The sequence below is a fragment of the Oncorhynchus mykiss genome, chromosome 22 (genome assembly GCF_057628025.1).
Source record: "Oncorhynchus mykiss isolate SJ-2025 chromosome 22, ASM5762802v1, whole genome shotgun sequence".
Classification (NCBI taxonomy): Eukaryota; Metazoa; Chordata; class Actinopteri; order Salmoniformes; family Salmonidae; genus Oncorhynchus; species Oncorhynchus mykiss.
The window spans coordinates 12,438,521-12,462,894 of NC_143043.1; the positions used below are offsets into that span (position 1 = coordinate 12,438,521).

Genomic DNA, 24,374 nt, shown 5'->3' on the forward strand with positions numbered 1-24,374 from the left:
TCTAATCGCTGCCAATGGTGCTTCAACAAAGCACTGAGTAAAGGGTCTGATCACTTATGTAAATGAGATATTTCAGTAAAAAAAAAAATGTAAATATGCAAACATTTCCAAAAACCTATTTTTGCTTTGTCAGTATGGGGTGTAGAGAGAGAAATGTTCTTTGTCAATCAATTTTAGAATAAGGCTGTAATGTGACAAAATGTGGAAAAAGTCAAGGGGTCTGAATACTTTCTGTATACAGTATATGTCTCTTTAGTGTACGCATGCATGTTTCTCTCCAGGCAGGCTGAGGTCATGGAAGTGGGAGTTATCCGGCGGGAGGTAACATGGTCACTCAGACTCAAGGACACCCTTAGGACATTCCCCCATGAATTAAACACTACATTATTAACTCTTCATAAAATAACTCTGACCCAGAGCCTCCCGGGTGGCGCAGTGGTTAAGGGCGCTGTACTGCAGCGGCAGATGCCGCGACCGGGAGGTCCGTGGGGCGACGCACAATTGGCCCAGCGTCGTCCGGGTTAGGGAGGGCTTGGCCGGTAGGGATATCCTTGACTCATCGCGCACCAGCGACTCCTGCGGCGGGCCGGGCGCAGGGCGCGCTAACCAAGGTTGCCAGGTACACGGTGTAGCCTCCGACACATTGGTGCGGCTGGCTTCCGGGTTGGATGCGCGCTGTGTTAAGAAGCAGTGCGGCTTGGTTGGGTTGTGTATCGGAGGACGCATGACTTTCAACCTTCGTCTCTCCCGAGCCCGTACGGGAGTTGTAGCGATGAGACAAGATAGTAGCTACTAAACAATTGGATACCACGAAATTGGGGAGAAAAGAGGGGTAAAATAAAAAAGATAAAAAAAAAAAAAGAACTCTGACCCACTAAAGCATCAAACCACTGTTCTGGCACGAGTATATGTGTTTGTGTGTGTGTGTGTGTGTGTGTGTGTGTGTGTGTGTGTGTGTGTAACACACCTGCAGATGTTTGACTATATTGACCACCTCCCTGGTGGAGTAGGGGTAGGTGATGGTGCCTTGGTCTGCCATGGCACGTAGCTCTCCGAAGGCTGCCACCAGCTTGTGCAGGGTGTCGTCGGGAACCGCTGGCCCGTACTGCTTCAGCATGGCAAACTCCGCCTGCGGCTTGGGGTTGTCCACCGCGTGGCAGCTGAAGATGTCACCTGTAATATGGTTATGTCAACATGTGTCAACTTGCCGTATAAGTGACATTACCGTGACATAGCTGATGAGAACATCAATTTGGTGTTTGTTTTGACCAGGCATTTCGTAAATGTGCTACTTATGAACGTGGTATGTATGGCTTATGAATGTGTTTTCAAGTCCTTATGTAGAGACCGTTCGACTAAAGTGTTGCCGCTCTTTAAGGGATACTTCGGGATGTTGGCAATGAGGCCGTTAATCTACTCCCCCAGAGTCACATGAACTCGTGGATACCATGTTTATGTCTCTGCGAGCAGTTTGAAGGAAGTTGTTAACTCGCGCTAGCACAATGACTAGCATGCTAGTAGATACAGACTTCCAGCCGTTGCACTAACAATAGTTAGCATTGGCTCAGGAAACTACCGCTAAATTCAATCATACTGGACATAGAGACATACAAATGCTATCCACTATGGCTTATGAATGTGTTATGAAGTCCTTATGTAGGTACCCTTCAAGTAAAGTGTTTCTGCAAAAGCTGAGTCTTACCCAGTGATCCAAAGAAGTCATTTCCCAAGAAGGGGAAGCCAGGTCTGTTAGCCAGGACCAGCATCCTGAAGTCTGGGTGCATGGCTATGGTGTTAGGTCTCCTCTCTGCTTCTAATGGGTCTAATGAGGACACAACACACTGTAAGTACAAAACACACATGCACAGACTCACACGCGCACACATACACGCACGAGCACACTCCCTTCAGCCAAAACAAAGAGTGGTTTAGGCAGGTGACAAAGAAGTGTCCCAGGTACTCTTTAGAGACAGGGGGGATAATTGAAGGGATAAATAGAAGATAGAATGACAACAAAGATAAACAGATCTATGATATACAATCCAGGGCCATCCAAGCCACTCACAGGGGTTAGCATAAAAGCATTTATGGATAGGTACCAGTAGACTTCGAGTCGTAGGCTGTTTACGCTTGGTTTTACTTTCCACTTCTAACTAAACGTACCTAATAGACTGTCACTATGCTGAATAGTCTAGCCTCACAGAGGAATGTAAACAATACTGTGTGTGTGTGTGTGTGTCTGGCAGTCCATGTGAGTGTGTACCAGAGACGATCCTGCGTCCGTCTGCGAGGATCATCTCTCCACTCTCCACCAGGGTCTTCAGTATACAGGTGACGTTAGTGGGAGCTTTGTCTGCCTCGTCTATCACTAGGATGTGGCCCATCTTCACAGCTTTCACCTACACAGGCACACACACACACACAGTGTGTCAATGTAAATACCAAGTGTAAATACCATAATTGAGTGTTAAAGGGAGTAGGAGAGAGAGAGAGAGAGAGATGGAGGGAGAGGGAGAGAGGGAGAGAGGGAGAGAGAGAGAGAGAGAGAGAGAGAGAGAGAGAGAGAGATGGAGAGAGAGAGAGAGAGAGTACGAGAGTGGGATGGAGAGCAAAACTTAACGAAACCCAGAAACACAAGATTGAAATGAACAAGTGATCTAGCCCCAAGAGTAAAATGTTCACAGCTGGAGGTGAATAACTAGAACGCATACATCGACTATTAGCGGAGTGAGGCCAAAGGTCAGAGAAAGACGGGGATGCAACCAAACATTGGGGGGGGGAAAAGATCTTCAGCTGAATACTTAACCCGTGTAAAAGACCCCAAACAAATACAAACCTGAACCAAATACAGAAGTAGTGATCATAAACTGGCAACTGACAGGTCACCATCAAAAAAACATGGTTGAACAGTAAGGACAGGCTACGTCACCACTGTGGGCCAAGAGAGAGATCGAAATTGAAGAACACTTTCTAATCACCTGCCCCAAATATATATTAATTAAGGAGTCCTTCTTCCCCAAATTCAAAATTTCTACATTCACAGAACGATCAAACAAAAATAAACTGTGTATACTTTCGGGGGAAAGGTCTGACGTTATAGAGTTGGCAGCACAGTATGTCACAGCTTGACACAAGCTAAAGGAGGAAACATTAAATGTATTATTTTCTCCATGTATTATAAGTAATAGACAATATAAGTACCACCTTCATTTTTAAAAAAAGGGAAAAAAAGAGTTGAATTAGATTCTGACCGTTGAACATTATAACATTTCTGTGTTGGATATTTATTTGTGATATGAAAATAGAGCTCTTTGGCCACACACACCAGTGGTGGGTTTGGAGACAAAAAACAGAAGCACATGCAGAAAAGTACCTCATATTTACGGTCAAATATGGTGGTGCATCTTTGATGTTACTGGGCTATTTTGCTTCCACTGGTCCTGTGGTCCTTGTTAAGGTCAACGCCATCGTGAACTTTAACAAGTACCAGAACATTTTAGCCAAAAAACGCTTGGCCGCAAGTGGATCTTCCAGCAAGACAATAACCACAAGCACATATCAGAATCCATAAAGAAAATGGTTAGATGGTTAGAGACCACAAAATCTGAATTTTGCAATGGCCAGCTGAGTCTCCGGACATGAACCCCGTTGAAAACCTGTGGTTTGAATTGAAGAGGGCAGTCCATAAGCGCAGACGAATGATATCAAGGATCTGGAAGGATTCTGTTTGGAGGTACAGTCTGAGATCCCTCCCAACCTGTTCTCCAATCTCATAAAACATTCTAGAAATAAGCTCAGTGTCATTATTCTCACAAGGGTAGGGTGCTGGAGTACTGAAAACAGGGGTGTCAAAATAGTTTTTATTTTACTGTGATTATTACTTTTTAAACAATTTCTCTGAGAAATTGCATTAGTATAAAAGAGTACTGAATGTATAATATAATACACTGAGTGTACTGAATGTATAATACACTGCTCAAAAAAATAAAGGGAACACTAAAATAACACATCCTAGATCTGAATGAATGAAATATTCTTATTAAATATTTTTTTCTTTACATAGTTGAATGTGCTGACAACAAAAGCACACAAAAATTAACAATGGAAATCAAATTTATCAACCCATGGAGGTCTGGATTTGGAGTAACACTCAAAATGAAAGTGGAAAACCACACTACAGGCTGATTAAACTTTGATGTAATGTCCTTAAAACAAGTCAAAATGAGGCTCAATAGTGTGTGTGGCCTCCACGTGCCTGTATGACCTCCCTACAATGCCTGGGCATGCTCCTGATGAGGTGGCGGATGGTCTCTTGAGGGATCTCCTCCCAGACCTGGACTAAAGCATCCGCCAACTCCTGGACAGTCTGTGGTGCAACGTGGCGTTGGTGGATGGAGCGAGACATGATGTCCCAGATGTGCTCAATTGGATTCAGGTCTGGGGAACGGGCGGGCCAGTCCATAGCATCAATGCCTTCCTCTTGCAGGAACTGCTGACACACTCCAGCCACATGAGGTCTAGCATTGTCTTGCATTAGGAGGAACCCAGGACTAACCGCACCAGCATATGGTCTCACAAGGGGTCTGAGGATCTCATCTCGGTACATAATGGCAGTCAGGCTACCTCTGGAGAGCACATGGAGGGCTGTGCGGCCCCCAAAGAAATGCCACCCCACACCATGACTGACCCACCGCCAAACCAGTCATGCTGGAGGATGTTGCAGGCAGCAGAACGTTCTCCACGGCGTCTCCAGACTGTCACATGTGCTCAGTGTGGACCTGATTTAATCTGTGAAGAGCACAGGGCGCCAGTGGCAAATTTGCCAATCTTGGTGTTCTCTGGCAAATGCCAAACGTCCTGCACGGTGTTGGGCTGTAAGCACAACCCCCACCTGTGGACATTGGGCCCTCATACCACCCTGTTTCTGACCGTTTGAGCAGACACATGCACATTTGTGGCCTGCTGGAGGTCATTTTTCAGGGCTCTGGCAGTGCTCCTCCTGCTCCTCCTTGCACAAAGGCAGAGGTAGCGGTCCTGCTGCTGGGTTGTTGCCCTCCTACGGCCTCCTCCACGTCTCCTGATGTACTGGCCTGTCTCCTAGAAGCACCTCCATGCTCTGGACACTACGCTGACAGACACGGGTTGTAGACTCCGTCTCATGCTACCACTAGAGTGAAAGCACCGCCAGCATTCAAAAGTGACCAAAACATCAGCCAGGAAGCATAGGAACTGAGAAGTGGTCTGTGGTCACCACCTGCAGAACCACTCCTTTATTGGGGGTGTCTTGCTAATTGCCTATAATTTCCACCTGTTGTCTATTCCATTTGCACAACAGCATGTGAAATTTATTGTCAATCAGTGTTGCTTCCTAAGTGGACAGTTTGATTTCACAGAAGTGTGATTGACTTGGAGTTACATTGTGTTGTTTAAGTGTTCCCTTTATTTTTTTGAGCAGTGTATAATACACTGAGTGTACTGAATGTATAATATAATACACTGAGTGTACAAAACAACAAGAACAGCTTCCTAATAGAGTTGCACTACCCCCATTTGCCCTGAGAAGAGCCTTAATTTGTCGGGACATGGACTCTGGCCCATGTTGATTCGATGTCTTTGGGTGGTGGACTATTCTTGATAGTCCACCACACGGGAAACTGTTGAGCGTGAAAAACCCAGCAGCGTTGCAGTTCTTGACACAAACCTTTGCACCTGGCACCTACTACCATACCCCGTTCAAAGGCACTTCAATTATTTTGTCTTGTCCATTCACCCTCTGAATCGCACACATACACAATCCATGTCTCAATTGTCTCGAGGCTTAAAAATCCTTCTTCAACCCATCTCCTCCCCTTCATCTACACTGATTGAAGTGGATTTAACAAGTGACATCAATAAGAGATGATGGATTCACCTGGTCAGTCTGTCATGGGGAAACAGCAGGTGTTCCTAATGTTTTGTATACTCAGTGTATATACACACAATTTTCCTTTAGTATTATAGCTACTATTCTTATTGTTGTCACGGTTGTTTTTGTATCACTTCGCTTTGGCAACATTGACCTGGGCATTTATGCAAGTAAAGCATACTGAATTTGAGAGAGAGAAGTCATACTGACCAGCGGTGAGTCCTCGTAGATGATAATTCCATCTCTAACAGAAGGCTGTAGGGTCAGGGTCTGAACTGTAGTGTCCCTGGAAAGGGGAGAGGACGGAAGGGTGGGTCACACACTTTACAGTCAATAACACACGTAGAGGAGATGGAACGGTTCCCCCCATCCAGGCCAGTTTCCATTTAAGATCAAAAACACATGATTCTGCTCACTGTCATTGTGTTACCTGGACAGCATGCCCCGGTTTCTCTGTTTGATGGACAGGCTGCTTCTCAATCATCATTTTGAGACGCCGCTCAGTGGACGTACCCACACGCACATGCGTGCGCAAACATACACACATGCCAACACCCACACACTCATCTCAGTACACTTCATGACAGGCTGCCTCCCCAAAGCCATGATTTTGGTCTAAAATTAGCTAGTGCTAACCAGGCCACCCACACACACACACACACACACACAGCTATAGTAGCTAACTAGGTCACATCTACATGCAGCCCTGTCCCCGTCTGCTTCTGTCTTTCAGACGACTTTCACCAGACAACCTCTACTTTCTCTCAGTAATTACAGAGGCACTCCACGAGAGGAGGAATCTGACATGAAAACTAAACGTACACGTAAACAGCAGTCCCCCCCCCCCACCTCACTCATGTAAGACAGAAGGGTAAAACCTTGCCTACAGTCAAGTTGCTCTGCAAAGCACAGGATTGGGAGCTGAGGAGATCACAAAGGAAAGCCATCAACTGAACTCCTGTCTCTCCCCTGGAAACTGAAGTCGAGCGTGATGGTTGCATCTCGTCTCTAGACTCGGCTATTGTGTGATTTGCCGCTGTCCAGTCAAGCAGAATGATTACTAGGGGACCACTGACCTTATTGTTTATCTGTCTGACTGTCCCAGTGCTCTATAATAGACTGATCCGTTGACTGTCACGCCTATGGATGTTTTCACATGATGAGCATAGTGAGACCGGTCTCCTGTCTCTTTGTAACTGAGAGAGCAGTGCGTGTGTGTGTGTGTGTGTGTGTATATATATTCCTTGACACGTGCATGTGTCCTGTCTATATCACTGCCAGGTAAACTACAATCCTATTCAGAGCCTCTGTTGAAACAGCCTTTCTACAAGTGTGTCTATATCACTGCCAGGTAAACTACAATCCTATTCAGAGCCTCTGTTGAAACAGCCTTTCTACAAGTGTGTCTATATCAACAACCATGTTGTAGGTGGTCTAACACTGAAGCTGCCGCGACCTGATTTTCAGAATCTTTGAAAAATGTAGGTTTCTTCATGTTATCACGCTGTGTGGGACTAAATGCGCTCGCTTTCGATACATAACGGTGAATGTGTTATCCTACCAAGGATCATTCTGTTGTGATGAACGCGTTTCGTGGTTGTTCTTATCGTCCTTGCCTCGCTGCACTTATTGTCATTCCGATTGGATACAAGTGTTTGTTCACCCCGTCAGGGCAACCTTGTTTGATATATTTTCCATGCTGAACCACCTGAAGGCTAGACTGAAGGCTAACTTACATCAATAACTCATTTCAATGTGTGTGTGTGTGTGGTCTGAAATCAGGCCAGCCGCAACCAATGTTCTGTTTCTATCAAGGTGACGTGGCGGGCTATTTATAGAAGCCCCCCGAGAAGCACTTCTGCATACTGGAGATATGAATGCTCATCCCCAAACTCTTTTTACGTGTCTATTGTCAAAAACGATAAAGCTACGAACATGTACAACTTCATCGGTAAGAGCACGATAACAATACGGAAGAAAGTGAAACGTGTTCTACAAGAAGCAATATCACTCCCTAAAAAAGAAACCTCATGAAGCAATCTTTCATATGATAAAGGGAAGATATACAAGACCTTGCAGAGAGCATATCCAGCTTTCTTTCTTAGGAAAAAAATATCTCAATATTTGAACCCAAAACTTAAAAAGAACTGATGTTGGCCCAAGATGGAGGGAGAGCATAACTAATGAAATGACAGGTATCGACAAATGTACACTTAATCCAGTGTAAACAGTGCATTCGGAAAGTATTCAGACCCCTTGACTTTTTCCACATTACAGACTTACTCTAAAATGAATTCAATAGTTTTCCCCCCTTAATCTACACACAATACCCCATAATGACAAATTAAAAACAGCCTTTTCAATTTTTTTGCAAATGTATTAAAAACAAAAAACTGAAATATCACATTTACATAAGTATTCAGACCCTTTACTCAGTACTTTGTTGAAGCCCCTTTGGCAGTGGTTACAGCCTCGAGTCTTCTTGGGTATGACGCTACAAGGTTGGCACACCGGTATTTGGGGGGTTTCTTCCATTGTTCTCTGCAGATCCTCTCAAGCTCTGTCAGGTTGGATGGGGAGCGTCGCTGCACAGCTATTTTCAGGTCTCTCCAGAGATGTTCAATCGGGTTCAAGTCCGGGCTCTGGCTGGGCCACTTAAGGACATTCAGAGACTTGTCCAGAAGTCACTCCTGCGTTGTCTTGGCTGTGTGCTTAAGGTTGTTGTCCTGTTAGAAGGTGAATCTTCACCCCAGTCTGAGGTTCTGAGTGCTCTGGAGCAGGTTTTCTTCAAGGATCTCTCTGTACTTTTCTCTGTTCATCTTTCCCTCGATCCTGACTAGTCTCCCAGTCCCTGCCTCTGAAAAACATCCCCACAGCATGATGCTTCCACCACCATGCTTCACTGTAAGGATGTTGCCAGGTTTCCTCCAGACGTGACGCTTGGCATTCAGGCCAAAGAGTTCAATCTTGGTTTCATCTTACCAGAGAATCTTGTTTCTCATGGTCTGAGAGTCTTTAGGTGCCCTTTGGCAAACTCCAAGCCACACTACCATAAAGGCCTGATTGGTGGAGTGCTGCAGAGATGGTTGTCCTTCTGGAAGGTTCTCCCATCTCTACAGTGGAACTCAATGCTGCAGAAATATTTTGGTGCCCTTCCCCAGATCTGTGCCTTGACACAATCCTGTCTCGGAGCTCTACTGACAATTCCTTTCACCTCATGGCTTGGTTTTTGCTCTGAGAGGCGCTGTCAACTGCGGGAGGTTGTAACGTAACAAAATGTGGTAAGTGAAGGGGTCTGAATACTTTCCAAATGCACTGTATAGCATTTATTTATTTTTTAAAACCACAAATTTTACAGCATAACGGCAGAGTCATGTCATGGGCAGTTATGGGCAAAGCTCGACAGTTGGCAGTCAGAAGTATTACAATGTAAACTTTTAATCCGTCTGTCTGCATTTCAAGACATGGCATATGGGGGGGGGTGTAGGGAGATACCCAATGGGGTGGACGAGTCTCCTCTCATCTTGAAAAAACATATACTAAAAACGTGGAAATCAAACAATCCTCCATCGTTAACAAAATGGAAAAATCGAATGATTGTGGCAAGAAAGAATGTCGGCACTAGGGATGTGAGCATGTGAATCTGGGCAGACGAGATGTAGTCTTTGTTTGTATGGGTCTGTAAGCTGTGGTTCATATGTATATGTGTGTATCAGTAGTGAAAATAAAAAACACTTTTTAAAGGGGAACCAAGAGAAACACCTGTAGGTGTGCTTTCTATCTAACAGCTCTATTGTACTCCCCTTGGCCTGAACACTGTTGTCCTGATTTCTCTGTAACACCCTCAGATAGAGGCAGAGCCAAGGGAGAGCAGCGACAGAGAGTGCTACCCACACTCTGCTTTTCACAGATACCCTTTTCTCGGGTTGTTAAAAAGAAAGAAATGACTTGTTGGTCACATATACAAGACAAGTCGTATTTAGCTGTGGAAAACACTCCCACTATTTAAGATGGGAATCTTATTTGCCTGGTTGTTATAATAGAAATGTTAGGTGATTCAAATGCCCTCAATTTGACATAACACGACCACATATGTGTCAGCTAAAACTCCACGATGGTCCATTAGAAAAGGGATGCCGTTTACAGATGGCAAGAATATATCAACACTCGAAAACAATCCTGGATAGTAGGATAGGGTCGTCTTCCCCCCCCCCCCCCCCGCCAAACACACGCAGGTACACACACTCTGACCTTTAACCTCTCACCTGTGAAGCTGCAGGTATTCCCTGGGCCTGTTGAGAAGATGGAGGAACCTGTCCACAATCTTATTCTTTCCCACTCCCTGTGAGTACGCACACAAATATTGTATTCAACATACAGTATAATACTAACGCAAATAAAGTCAACACATTTTTTCATGTATAGAGTGTCCGAAATAATGTACATTTCATCATTCTCAATACAGGACTCAGTTCATTTCTCTTCACACACTTCCAAGGGAACTCATCTCAAGAGGACTATTTCACATCCAGTTATTGTTAAAGAACATCCCTGTCACAACTCCTAACCATCAGTCTTGCAGTTGACTCCAACATGTCTAAAATATCTGTTGAGGCCCAGAGCGTGTGCTGTGTGTCTGTGAGACGGCTCTATTCCCAAAGCTCGCCCACTCCCTCCCTCCCCGAACACCCTAGGGCCCTTCGGAGGGCACAGGATGTCCACTACGGAGGGAGTGTGGGCGGCGGACGGAGTGTCCACGCTGACAGAGCTGAAGGGTGGAGGATGGGTGGCCCACGGGGACAGACAGAGACTGGGTCATAAAGTCTCTGTAATTAGTCACCCACAGCTGTTGACTGTGACCTACTTCACAGTGACCTGTGATCAAAACAGTTTCAGAGTAGGAATGTTGATTTAAGATCAGTTTAAGATCAGATCATAATGAATGAGATAACCCGGACAGGGCGGACCTTTCAAATACAGGCCCAGCACTGTATTAAAATCTCTCTATATGCAACTCTATGCAGTTCTCTTCACGACTGTCAATGGACCTAACTGAGTTTGGCTATGGCTATTGATTAGTTTTAATTGATCGCTCAATAAAGTGGTTCCACAATGATGGGTCAGGAGCCAACCGCTCTCTTTGGATTGCAGCCAAAGCCATTTTTAAATGGCCATTTCGATCATGCAAAAGCTGTGATTGGTCTTTGGCCCTGTAACTCACCTGATTTCCTACCAATAGGAGGTGCTCTCCCAGCAGGAAGTCTTTCAGCATGTCCTCCATCACCATCATATGCTGTAGAGGGAGCGAGAAACAGTAAGTTTATAATGAATCCATGTTACATGTGTTTAGTAGTTTGATTGACAGTTCAAGACACTAGGTAGGGGTGAGGTGTCCTCCAATGAACTGGCCTCATTTAAAACACTGCTTTCCCTCAATCTCCTTCCCCTCTACTCCTCTCTTCCTTTCTACTCTCAAAAAAGGACAGAAAGCAGGTTCTTCAGAAGTGGGGCAGGCAGGAACATCCTCTCTCACCCTCTTCTCTCTATCCCTCTATCTTTCTCAGCCCTGTCACAGCAGGAAAAAGGTAGAATCAAGGAGAGAGTGAGAGAGAGGGAGGCGTGAGAGGAGGGATGAAAGACAGATATAGAGCAAGAGCAAGAGAGAGACGCGACAGAGAGCTAGAGAGGAGAGAGAGAGAGAGGGAACTGACAGAGAGCTAGAGAGGAGAGAGAGGGAGAGAGAGAGAGAGAACCGACAGAGAGCTAGAGAGGAGAGAGAGAGGGAACCGACAGAGCTAGAGAGGAGAGAGATAGGGAGAGAGAGAGAGAGAACCGACAAGAGCTAGAGAGGAGAGAGAGCCGAGAATGAGAGAACCGACAATGAGCTAGAGAGGAGAGAGAGAGAAAGGGAAAGTGAGATAGAACCGACAAAGCTAGAGAGGAGAGAGAGAGAGGGAGAGTGAGAGAGACGCGACAGAGAGCTAGAGAGGAGAGAGAGAGGGAGAGTGAGAGAGAACCAACAAAGAGCTAGAGAGGAGAGAGAGAGAGAGCCGAGAATGAGCTAGAGAGGAGAGAGAGAGAAAGGGAAAGTGAGAGAGAGGGAGGCGTAAGAGGAGGGATGAAAGACAGATATAGAACGAGAGAGACGCGACAGAGAGCTAGAGAGAGAGAGAGAGGGAGGCGTGAGAGAGAACCGACAAAGAGCTAGAGAGGAGAGAGAGAGGGAGAGTGAGTGAGAGAGAACCGACAAAGAGCTAGAGAGGAGAGAGAGAGGGAGAGAGAACCGACAAAGAGCTAGAGAGGAGAGAGAGAGAGGGAGAGTGAGAGAGAACCGACAAAGAGCTAGAGAGGAGAGAGAGAGTGAGTGAGAGAGAACCGGCAAAGAGCTAGAAAGGAGAGAGAGAGAGGGAGAGAGAGCGAACCGACAAAAAGCTAGAGAGGAGAGAGAGAACCGACAAAGAGCTAGAGAGGAGAGAGGGAGTGAGTGAGAGAGAACCGACAAAGAGCTAGAGAGGAGAGAGAGAGAGAGGGAGAGAGAGCGAACCGACAAAAAGCTAGAGAGGAGAGAGAGAGAGAACCGACAAAGAGCTAGAGATGAGAGAGAGAGTGAGTGAGAGAGAACCGACAAAGAGCTAGAGAGGAGAGAGAGAGAGGGAGAGAGAGCGAACCGACAAAAAGCTCGAGAGGAGTGAGAGAGAGGGAGAGAGAACCGAAAAAGAGCTAGAGAGGAGAGAGAGGGAGAGTGAGAGAGAACCGACAAAGAGCTAGAAAGGAGAGAGAGGGAAAGAGAACCGACAAAGAGCTAGAGAGGAGAGAGAGGGAGAGAGAGAGAGAACTGACAAAGAGCTAGAGAGGAGAGAGGGAGAGAGAGAGAGAGAACCGACATAGAGCTAGAGAGAGAGAGAGGGAGAGTGAGTGAGAACCGACAAAGAGCTAGAGAGGAGAGAGAGACAGCGAGAGGGAGAGAGAACCGATAAAGAGCTAGACAGGAGAGAGAGAGAGAGCGAACCGACAAAGAGCTAGAGAGGAGAGAGAGGGAGAGTGAGAGAGAACCGACAAAGAGCTAGAAAGGAGAGAGAGAGAGGGAGAGAGAACCGACAAAGAGCTAGAGAGGAGAGAGAGGGAGAGAGGGGAGAGAGAACCGACAAAGAGCTAGAGAGGAGTGAGAGAGAGGGAGTGAGAGAGAACCAACAAAGAGCTAGAAAGGAGAGAGAGAGAGGGAGAGAGAACCGACAAAGAGCTAGAGAGGAGAGAGAGAGCGAACCGACAAAGAGCTAGAGAGGAGAGAGAGGGAGAGTGAGAGAGAACCGACAAAGAGCTAGAAAGGAGAGAGAGAGAGGGAGAGAGAACCGACAAAGAGCTAGAGAGGAGAGAGAGGGAGAGAGGGGAGAGAGAACCGACAAAGAGCTAGAGAGGAGTGAGAGAGAGGGAGTGAGAGAGAACCAACAAAGAGCTAGAGAGGAGAGAGAGAGAGAGAGGGGAGAGAGAAAAGTGTGGGGGAGCATGAAAAAAAGACGGGAAGGAGAGAGCGATGGATAGATCTGGGGCAGTCCCACTCAGTATTCTAGAGAGGACTCAGAACCCCTCAGTCCAGGGGTTGATACAACTACAATCAGTGTTTGTGTGTGTGTGTGTGTGTGTGTGTGTGTGTGTGTGTGTGTGTGTGTGTGGAGGCCATTACTTGTGCGTTGTCGTAGAAGAGCACGTCAGGCACCTTCATCTTCTCCCCAGCATTATAGACAGGAGCTGACACACTGCCTATGGTCAACACACCATCCTTTACAGTGCCTGGATGGAGAGGGGGGGAGGGGTGAAATAGATTATACATGTTTGTGCATGGTGTGTGGTGTGTGGTGTGTGTCTCTTACAGCTGTGGTCGTGTGCCTCAGCATCAGGCTGTGTGTCCTGTATAGAGCAGCTAGCCAGGCCCTTCTGTAGAGAGGAACGAGCCAGGCTGGGTAGAAACCTAATCAAACATAAACCATATTATAGCAAGGTTACTAAATCAGACAATTTAATCCCAAGCAAAGTACAGTTTAAAGGAATAGTTCAATCAACATTTGTTTAACAAATCAGTTTGTGTGTGTGTATGTGCGTGCGCTTCTGAGTACCTGGACAGACAGGCTTTGTTGACAGCGTGAGCGATGCTCTCCTCTGGATACTGAGAGAGACGACGACAGATCCTCAACAGCTGTCTGGTGGACAGGGACGAAGCTAGAGACTGGGCCTGGACACACAGCAGACGGTTTGGTACACATACTCACGAGCACGGACACACACACACACGCACGCACGCACACACACACACACGCACGCACACACGCACGCACACACGCACGCACGCACACTTACAGTAGGGTCGTTGGTCTGTCGGAGGTTGTGTGTGAGGTGGAGGAGCTGCTCCACTGCTTCCTTCGGAACGTTGGGAGTCTGGAGAGACAGAGAGAGACAGAGAATGAATGGAGGATGATATGAAGGAAACAGATGACTGAATCAACGTGTGTGTGTGTGTGTGCGTGGGCGTCTCACCAAGCCCTGTATGAGGCTGGTCTCCTGTGCCCGTGCCAGAGGCTGGATGTTGTGGAACATGAACATGGTGAGTAGTTCAGGACCCAACCACTGCTGACCACTGCTGCCCGCCACAGGGGGCTCTGCCAGGGCCAACACACGAAACGAAGGGTGGACGGGGAAGATGGACCTGGAAACACACACACATTTTAGAGCTTGTAGAGTCTTTACCGATTGTGAATCACGACATATATGTTGTCCAGAAAGACTTGTTTACAGTACAAGGGGTTTTCCTTAGTCAAGGTATGTAGTCAGTAAAAACCTCAGGTCATATAGTACTGTGGTAATAGTACTGTAGTTATAGTACTGTAGTTATAGTACTGTAGTTATAGTACTGTAGTTATAGTACTGTGGTAATAGTACTGTAGTTATAGTACTGTAGTAATAGTACTGTAGTTATAGTACTGTAGTTATAGTACTGTAGTAATAGTACTGTGGTAATAGTACTGTGGTTATAGTACTGTAGTTATAGTACTGTTGTTATAGTACTGTTGTTATAGTACTGTAGTAATAGTACTGTGGTAATAGTACTGTAGTTATAGTACTGTAGTTATACACTGTAGTAATAAAACTAGTTACAGTACTGTAGTTATAGTACTGTAGTAATAGTATTTGTATAGTAATAGTGACTGACTGTAATAATGGTAACTCTACAGTTACAGTATGTGTAATAACATGATAGTGGCCCTGGCCCATAGTCCTGGGTGGAATCACATCAAGAGTGTGAGCCGCGGGAAACTCAGGACACACGCACACACACACCCGCAAAAACAAAGGGGAAGTGATTTAATTTCAGCCCAGACGCCCTACCGCAAACATCCTTCCTGCTAGCCTAGGTGGAGCTCAAACACACACACACACACACACACACACACACACACACACACACACACACACACACACACACACACACACACACACACACACACACACACACACGTGCAGCAGCACATACATTTTGTTCACCCAAATACCAAACTAAACAACCCTGAATCCCGACCGATGGACTACATTTCTATCTGGAGAAGAAATCATTTCAAGGGAACATGTAGGGAGAAATTGTAGCCATTCTATCACATAGTTATGATGGTTAAATGTTGTCTGATGTCAAATCTAACATTTAGGAAGAGAAGGTGGAAACAAAACAGAGTTAAATGAGAGGGTGAAAGGCAGATAAACAGAAAGAGTTGTCCTGCCAACAGTCAGTAGACAAACACTGTCAAAAATATCCGCCTCTCTCTCCACCACATTCCTCTATCCTCGTTCTATTCCTCAATATCTCTCCCCCGCTCTCTCTCTCCCTCCCCCTCTCTCTTTACCACATTCCTCTATCCTCGTTCTATTCCTCTCTCTCCCCCACTCTCTCTCCCTCCCCCTCTCTCTTTACCACATTCCTCTATCCTCGTTCTATTCCTCTTTATCTCTCCCCCGCTCTCCCCCTCTCTCTTTACCACATTTCTCTATCCTCGTTCTATTCCTCTTTATCTCTCCCCCGCTCTTTCTCTACCTTCCCCTCTCTTTACCACATTCCTCTATCCTCGTTATATTCCTCAATATCTCTCCCCTGCTCTCTCTCTCCCTCCCCCTCTCTCTTTACCACATTCCTCTATCCTCGTTCTATTCCTCTTTATCTCTCCCCCGCTCTCTCTCCCCTCTCTCTTTACCACATTCCTCTATCCTCGTTCTATTCCTCAATATCTCTCCCCCACTGTCATTCTCTCTTCATCCCTCCCCCTTCTCTCTCCTACTAATTTCCTGTTATGGTGGTGGAGATGAAAGCAGTCATTGTCAGGGTTTTCACTTCTGACGCTAACACAGATATTTAAATACTACACTGCACAGGAGGTTGGTGGGACCTTAATTGGGGAGGATGGGCTCGTGGTAATGGCTGGAGCGGAACTAGAGGAATGGTTTCCATGTGTTTGATGCCATTCCATTCGTTCAAGTCATTATTATGAGCCGTCCTCCCCTCAACAGCCTCCACTGCTACACTGTCTACTAATTGACCTGCCTCTGGCTGCAAGGTCACGTCCTGAGGTGTGAGTCAGTGGTGTGTGTGTGTGTCAAACTGTAACTCATAGCTCATGTCCCTAGACCCCTCAAACTCAACTCTGGACCTAAAAGCCAGTTCCACCGCATTTTTTAAATTGTGCCCCTCTAATCGGGGACTGATTTACACCTGGAATACCAGGTGTGTGCAATTAATGACCAGGTAGAACAGAAAACCAGCAGACTCGTTATTAACCTCGTAGGGTTAATAAGGAGGCTTAATCAACACCCGACATTACACAGTCCATAACTTCACTGTTCTGTCTGACACCTGAAAGTCTGTGTGTGGGGTATGACACCTGAGAGGAGGTATTATTGAATGACTAACCACAGGAAGGATGAGTCATCGGAAAATAAAATACAAAAATTTCACACACAGACACACACACAGTGATATCTAAATGGATGGCAAGCTAATTAACATGATAGGGTGTTGTATCCCTTCATCACACACATACAGCCACCATCACAACACATCACAAGAAGAACTGCCATCTCCATAGGCAACCTGGTCTCAGAGCATTTCATATTATTCTGTACGTATATTCATGACACAGGTTATGCTTCGTATGATGTGTAGTAATTTGTGGATGTCCATCATCCATTTCGTATAATATGTTACAAATTGCAATTCGTACAATTACAGTCCCTTCAGAAAGTATTCATACCCCTTGACTTATTCCACATTTTGTTAGGTTACAGCCTGAATTCAAAATGGATTAAATATATGTTTTTTCTAGGTTAATATTGTGGAGTAACTACAATGTTGTTGAGCCATCCTCAGTTCTCTCTTATCACAGCCATTAAACTCTAACTGTTTTAAAGTCAGCATTGGCCTCATTGTGAAATTCCTGAGCGGTTTCCTTCCTCCCCGGAAACTTAGTTAGGAAGGACGTCGGTATCTTTTTAGTGACGGTGTATTGATACACCATCCAAAGTGTAATTAATAACGCCACCATGTTTAAAGGGATATTCAATGTCTGCTTTTTCTTTTTTACCCACCTACCCTTCTTTGCGAGGCATTGGAAAACCTCCCTAGTCTTTGTGGTTGAATCTGTATTTGAAATTCACTGTTCGACTGAGGGAATTTACAGATAATTGTATGTGTGTGGTACAGACATGAGGTAGCCAATAAAAAAAATTATGTTACACACTATTATTGCACACAGAGTGAGTCCATGCAACTTATTTTTTTTATTTGATTTAACTAGGCAAGTCAGTTATGAACAAATTCTTATTTACAATGACGGCCTAGGAAGAGTGGGTTAACTGCCCTGTTCAGGGGCAGAACGACAGATTTTGACCTTGTCAGCTGAGGGACTCGATCCACCAACCTTCGGCCCAACGCTCTAACCACTAGGCTACCTGCCTCCCCAGGCGGACTTGTCAAGAAATGTTTTACTCTTGAACTTATTTAGGCTTGACATAACATAGGAGTTGAATACTTATTGATTCAAGACATTTCAGCTTTTCATTTTTAATCCATTTGTAAAGATAATATAATTTGTAAACATAATTCCACTTTGACATTATGGGGGATTGTGAAAGGTCAGAGACACATTTCAATTTTATCAATTTTAAATTCAGGCTGTAACACAAGAACATTTGGAAAACATCAAGGGGTATGAATACGTTCTGAAGGCACTATACATTAACAATTTCAAAAAACGTACAATATGTTACATATTTGCAAATGTATGATATGTTAAAAATTCCAATTTATTGCGGCTAATGTTGGATATGTGGCTAAAACTAAATGTTAGCATGGCTATGTGTTAGGGTTCAAAGTTAGGTAAAGTTTAGGATTAGGGGCAGGTTAGGGTGAGCTATCAGTAAGTACACCGAAGAAAAAATATAAATACATACAGCAATTTCAATGCCTTTACTGAGTTACAGTTCATATAAAGGAAATCAGTCAATTTAAATTCATGAATTAGGCCCTAATCTATGGATAAGAACACAGATATGAATCTATTGGTGACCGATACCTTAAAAAAAGAAATTGGGGCATAGATAAGAAAACCAGTCAGTATCTGGGGTGACCACCATTTGCCTCATGCAGCACGACACATCTAATTTGCACATCTAATTTGCATGTGATCAGGCATGTGATCAGGCTGTTGATTGTGGCCCATGGAATGTTGTCCCACACTTTAATGGCTGTGCCAAGTTGCTGGATATTGTTGGAAATCATCGATCCAGTGCATCCCAAACATGCTCAATGGGTGACATGTCTGGTAAGTATGAAGGCCATGGAAGAACTGGGACATGTTCAGCTTCCAGGAGTTGTGTACAGATCCTTGCATTATCATGCTGAAACATGAGGTGATGGCGGCGGATGAATGGCACGACAATGGGCCTCGGGATCTCGTCACGGTATCTCTGTGCATTCAAATTGCCATCGATAAAATGCAATTGTGTTGGTTGTCCGTAGCTTATACCTGCCCATACCATAACACCACCACATCCAAGGGGCACTCTGTTCACAACGTTGACATCAGCAAACCGCTCACCCACACAACGCCATACACGCTGTCTGCTATCTGCCCAGTACCGCTGAAACCGCGATTCATTTGTGAAGAGCACACTTCTCCAGCTTGCCAGTGGCCATCGAAGGTGAGCAGTTGCCAACTGAAGTCGGTTACGACACCAAACTGCAGTCAGGTCAACACCCTGGTGAGGACGACGAGCCTGCAGATGAGCATCCCTGAAACAGTTTCTGACAGTTTGTGCAGAAATTATTTGGTTGTGCAAACCCAGTTTCATCAGCTGTCCATTTGGCTGGTCTCAGACAATCCTGCAGGTGAAGAAGCCAGATGTGGAGGTCCTGGTTACACGTGGACTGCGGTGGCATTTCATTGTGCCCAGCACAAGGTGCACCTGTGTAATGACCATGCTGTTTAATCAGCATCTTGAAATGCCACACTTGAAATACTTACTAACAGGGATGTAAACAAGTTTGTGTCCACAATTTTAGAGAAATAAGCTTTTTGTGGGTATGGAACATTTCTGGGATCTTTTGTTTCAGCTCATGAAACATGGGACCAACACTTTACATGTTGCGTTTATATTTTTGTTCAGTGTAGTTGAAAAGTTGCTAATTAGCTCAAATGCAAAAGTTTTCTGTAATGAGATTTGAAAACACAACCATTGGGTTAACCTTAATGAAAGGAAACTGGTAAGGATGAGTCATTGGAAACAAAAAACGAGCACACGTTCACGTTATAAACCCACACATCCACCCTCCTTTCGTTCTGTCTTATGTAACCATATCAAACGTAACACAACATACTAATTTGAGTGTCCTGGATTTACTTTCACTATGTTACGTCTAGTCTATGAGACCAGGCTGCCACAGGGAGCTCGAAAGAGAAACGCCAGTTATTATTTGATTTATTTATTTCACCAGGTTAGACTCATTACAAATGTATTTTGCAAGAGACCTGGACAAAATAGTATCACACAAAATGATGCCACAGGTTGGCAAACAGGAAGTTGCATAGCTGGAGATAATGGGTGAACAGGTTGCTCCCCAGGGCAGCACTGGTGTGACACTTTGGCACCAGCTCTAGCTAACATACATGCCTCGGAATATGTGTTCCTACATGCGTGTATGTGTGTGTACCTTTCCTGTAGCTGTTCTTCTGTGAGCTGTAGCTCTTCCTTGAGTGCCTGGTATCTGTCCCACCTCAGCAGTCTGGACCCGTCATACAGAGACAGCTCTCTGTCATGGAGTAACCTAAATTACAGTAGAGATAGTATTAGTAGGTGATTGATACAGGAACCAGTCACAGTGGCCAGTAACACATTGGACAAACTAGATATAGTATTAATGGTTGACTGATCTAGGACCAGTCACAGTGACCAGTAACCTGTAATACAGTAGACATAGTATTAGTGCATGGGTATTCAACCGGGGACACACAGACCCCCAGAAAATAAAAATTATATTTAAAACAATTAGCGCATTTTGCCCCCCCCCCCCCCCCAAAGTTTTTATGAATATCGCTAGCAACAACACACCCACAGTAGAAAAGAAAAGACTCAAATATTGAGTCATTTACACTCCCTGGAGTATCTGACATAGGCTTTGAAACAGCACCTGCTGCTGGTAAGCTTCCTTGACTTGGACATTCATTTGGTCACACTTTATTTGGAAAGTCCATCTGTAAACTATAATAAACTACAGTGCCTTGTGAAAGTATTCGGCCCCCTTGAATAATTTTCCACGCCCAATTTTTCAGTTTTTGATTTGTTAAAAAAGTTTGAAATATCCAATAAATGTCGTTCCACTTCATGATTGTGTCCCACTTGTTGTTGATTCTTCACGAAAAAATACAGTTTTATATCTTTATGTTTGAAGCCTGAAATGTGGCAAAAGGTCGCAAAGTTCAAGGGGTCCGAATACTTTCGCAAGGCACTGTATCTGTTGATAAGCAACTGTCCATCTGTTGATAAGCAACTGCTTGCTAAAGTTACGGTTTGCATAAGGATTAGAGTTAAGGTTAAAGTTAGGATAAGGGTTAAGGTTAGGGCTAGGATAAGGGTTAAGGTTAGAGTTAGGGCAAGGGTTAAGGTTAGGTCTGGGATAAGGGTTAAGGTTAGAGTTAGGGCTAAGTTAAACGTTAGGGCTAGGATAAGGGTTAAGGTTAGAGTTAAGGTTAGAGTTAGGGCTAGGATAAAGGTTAGGGCTAGGATAAGGGTTAAGGTTAGAGTTAAGGTTAGGGTAAAGGTTAGGGCTAGGATAAGGGTTAAAGTTAGAGTTAAGGTTAGAGTTAGGGCTAGGGTAAAGGTTAGGGATAGGATAAGGGTTGAAGTTAGAGTTAAGGTTAGAGTTAGGGCTAGGGTAAAGGTTAGGGCTAGGATAAGGGTTGAAGTTAGAGTTAAGGTTAGAGTTAGGGCTAGGGTAAAGGTTAGGGCTAGGATAAGGGTTAAGGTTAGAGTTAAGGTTAGAGTTAGGGCTAGGATAAGGGTTAAGGTTAGAGTTAAGGTTAGAGTTAGGGCTAGGGTAAAGGTTAGGGCTAGGGAAAAGACGTCCGCATACATAGGTTCGGGTTTGCTTTTAGCAGAACTCAGCTAGGCGTAGGCATTAACACAAAAACACTTCCTTAAAATAGTCAGAATCAATCTAAGATAAATGAAGACATCTGAATACATCTGTCATTCATTTAGACATTTTTGCAGAGGTCTTAGTCGCGCAATTTTACATCTAACTAAGATGTTTGGTGCAGTATTTCCCAAGTGAAAAAATGTAATAATCCCTACAAATCACCAACGAAGGGGCCAAAAAAATGTGTGTGCTGGAAGAGCCAGAGAAAAAAACTCTGCAAAACACCAAAACTAACAAAACATAACAAAATAACATACTATATGATCAAACTGTTTTGACTGGGCAGCATACAGTAAACTTAAGGGTTAAGTTTTGGGTTAGGATAAAGATTAAGGTTGGGGTTAGGATAAAGATTAAGGTTGGGGTTAGGATAAAGATTAAGGTTGGGGTTAGGATAAAGGTTAAGGTTGGGGTTAGGATAAAGATTAAGGTTGGGGTTAGGATAAAGATAGGGTTAGGATAAAGATTAAGGTTGGGGTTAGGATAAAGATTAAGGTTGGGGTTAGGATAAAGGTTGGGGTTAGGATAAAGATAGGGTTAGGATAAAGGTTAAGGTTGGGGTTAGGAAAAAGATAGGGCTAGGATAAAGGTTGGGGTTAGGATAAAGATAGGGTTAGGATAAAGGTTAAGGTTGGGGTTAGGATAAAGATTAAGGTTGGGGTTAGGATAAAGGTTAGGATAAAGATTAAGGTTGGGGTTAGGATAAAGGTTACGGTTGGGGTTAGGATAAAGGTTGGGGTTAGGATAAAGATTAAGGTTGGGGTTAGGATAAAGATTAAGGTTGGGGTTAGGATAAAGGTTAGGATAAAGATTAAGGTTGGGGTTAGGATAAAGGTTAAGGTTGGGGTTAGGATAAAGGTTAAGGTTGGGGTTAGGATAAAGGTTTAGGTTGGGGTTAGGAAAAAGGTTAAGGTTGGGGTTAGGATAAAGATTAAGGTTGGGGTTAGGATAAAGATTAAGGTTGGGGTTAGGATAAAGGTTAGGATAAAGATTAAGGTTGGGGTTAGGATAAAGGTTACGGTTGGGGTTAGGATAAAGGTTGGGGTTAGGATAAAGATAGGGTTAGGATAAAGGTTACGGTTGGGGTTAGGATAAAGGTTAAGGTTGGGGTTAGGATAAAGGTTGGGGTTAGGATAAAGATTAAGGTTGGGGTTAGGATAAAGGTTAGGATAAAGATTAAGGTTGGGGTTAGGATAAAGGTTACGGTTGGGGTTAGGATAAAGGTTAAGGTTGGGGTTAGGATAAAGGTTAAGGTTGGGGTTAGGAAAAAGGTTAAGGTTGGGGTTAGGATAAAGATAGGGTTAGGATAAAGGTTAAGGTTGGGGTTAGGATAAAGGTTGGGGTTAGGATAAAGGTTAAGGTTAGGGCTAGGGCCAGGATTAGTCTATTAACTAATTTACCGCATGGTGATGTCACCATGGAAGGCCAAAACTCCATCCCACCAAAACAGGCTGAAATTTCAGGCCGTCTTTTCAACCAGTTCTTACAAAAAAAAGGGCATTATCATAATTTTCTCAATTCCACAGTATTATTCCAACCTCTTAGTGTGGAAATATACACTAAGCACACAAAACATTAAGGACGCCTTACTAATATTGAGTTGCACCCCTCCCCCTTAGAACAGCCTCAAATCGTTGGGGTATGTACTAAACTAGGAGTTGAAAGCGTTCCACAGGGATGCTGGCCCATGTTGACTGCAATGCTTCCCACAGTTATGTCAAGTTGGCTGGATGTCCTTTGGGTGGTGGACCATTCTTGATACACACAGAAAACTGTTGTGTGAAAAACTCAGCAGCGTTGCAGTTATTGAGACAAAACGGTGTGCCTGGCACCTTCTACCATACCACGTTCAAAGGCACTTAAATATTTTTGCCTTGCCCATTCATCCTCCGAATGGCACGCTTACACAATCCATGTCTCAATTGCCTCAAGGCTTAAAAATCCGTCTCCTCCCCTTCATCTCCACTGATTGAAGTGGATTTAACAAGTGACATCAATAAGGGATTATAACTGTCACCTGGATTCACCTGGTCAGTCTATGTTAAGAAAAGGGGAGGCAGGTAGCCTAGTGGTTAGAGCGTTGGGCCAGTAACCGAATCCCCGAGCTGACAAGGTAAAAATCTGTTGAACTGCCCTTGAACAAGGCGGTTAACCCACTGCTCCCCAGTAGGCCTACATTGTAAATAAGAATGTATTCTTAACTGACTTGCCTAGTTAAATAAAAGGTTAAATAAATACATTTTTAAAAAGAGCAGGTGTCCAATTGTCCAGCAGCTGGCCAATTGTCCAGGAGAAGTAAAATCCCATGGCAAAATAATGCTTTTTAGCCTATTCATTGATGGAAATACCAGTCGATGTAAATACATTTGACTTGTCTTGCTTATCGGTCTAATTTGCATCATTTGATGGAATGAATTTACAGCATACAGAGCAGAAAGTCTGTCAGACAGCACAAGAGTTGATGCTACAGCAACTCAAACAGCACATGCATTTGCAATAGAAGGCCTCGCTTCATCAGCGAGTCACACACCACTTTGCAAAGAGCTGGAGGCAGTATGCATTTTGAAAACATAAATTGAATTGTTTGAAACCTGAACGCTTTTACTACATTGCCTACCTCACTTCAAAGTAGCCTAGCCAAACTCGACCATATCCGTGGGGCAATTATTTCATATCAAATTATTTCATTGTACAGTAGCCAAAGGCACAATCCTAGTCATATTAGCAACCCATGCTAGTTGT

At 44.4% G+C, this 24,374-nt stretch overlaps 1 protein-coding gene across 1 annotated transcript in view; it reads right to left on the reverse strand.

The window, feature by feature from the left end:
• The window catches only part of vwa8 (von Willebrand factor A domain containing 8), a 92,018-nt gene that overhangs the window by 47,537 nt on the left and 20,107 nt on the right, over window positions 1–24,374 (reverse strand). Inside the window, exons 14-25 of the mRNA XM_036958712.2 lie at window positions 20,148–20,261; window positions 14,435–14,603; window positions 14,258–14,335; window positions 14,017–14,132; window positions 13,774–13,871; window positions 13,587–13,693; window positions 11,127–11,198; window positions 10,171–10,247; window positions 6,116–6,191; window positions 2,264–2,399; window positions 1,703–1,822; window positions 968–1,173 (exon numbers count right to left, since the gene is read on the reverse strand). Of these exons, the coding sequence (XP_036814607.2) occupies window positions 968–1,173; window positions 1,703–1,822; window positions 2,264–2,399; window positions 6,116–6,191; window positions 10,171–10,247; window positions 11,127–11,198; window positions 13,587–13,693; window positions 13,774–13,871; window positions 14,017–14,132; window positions 14,258–14,335; window positions 14,435–14,603; window positions 20,148–20,261 (1,369 nt within the window). The remainder of the gene's footprint in view (window positions 1–967; window positions 1,174–1,702; window positions 1,823–2,263; window positions 2,400–6,115; window positions 6,192–10,170; window positions 10,248–11,126; window positions 11,199–13,586; window positions 13,694–13,773; window positions 13,872–14,016; window positions 14,133–14,257; window positions 14,336–14,434; window positions 14,604–20,147; window positions 20,262–24,374) is intronic.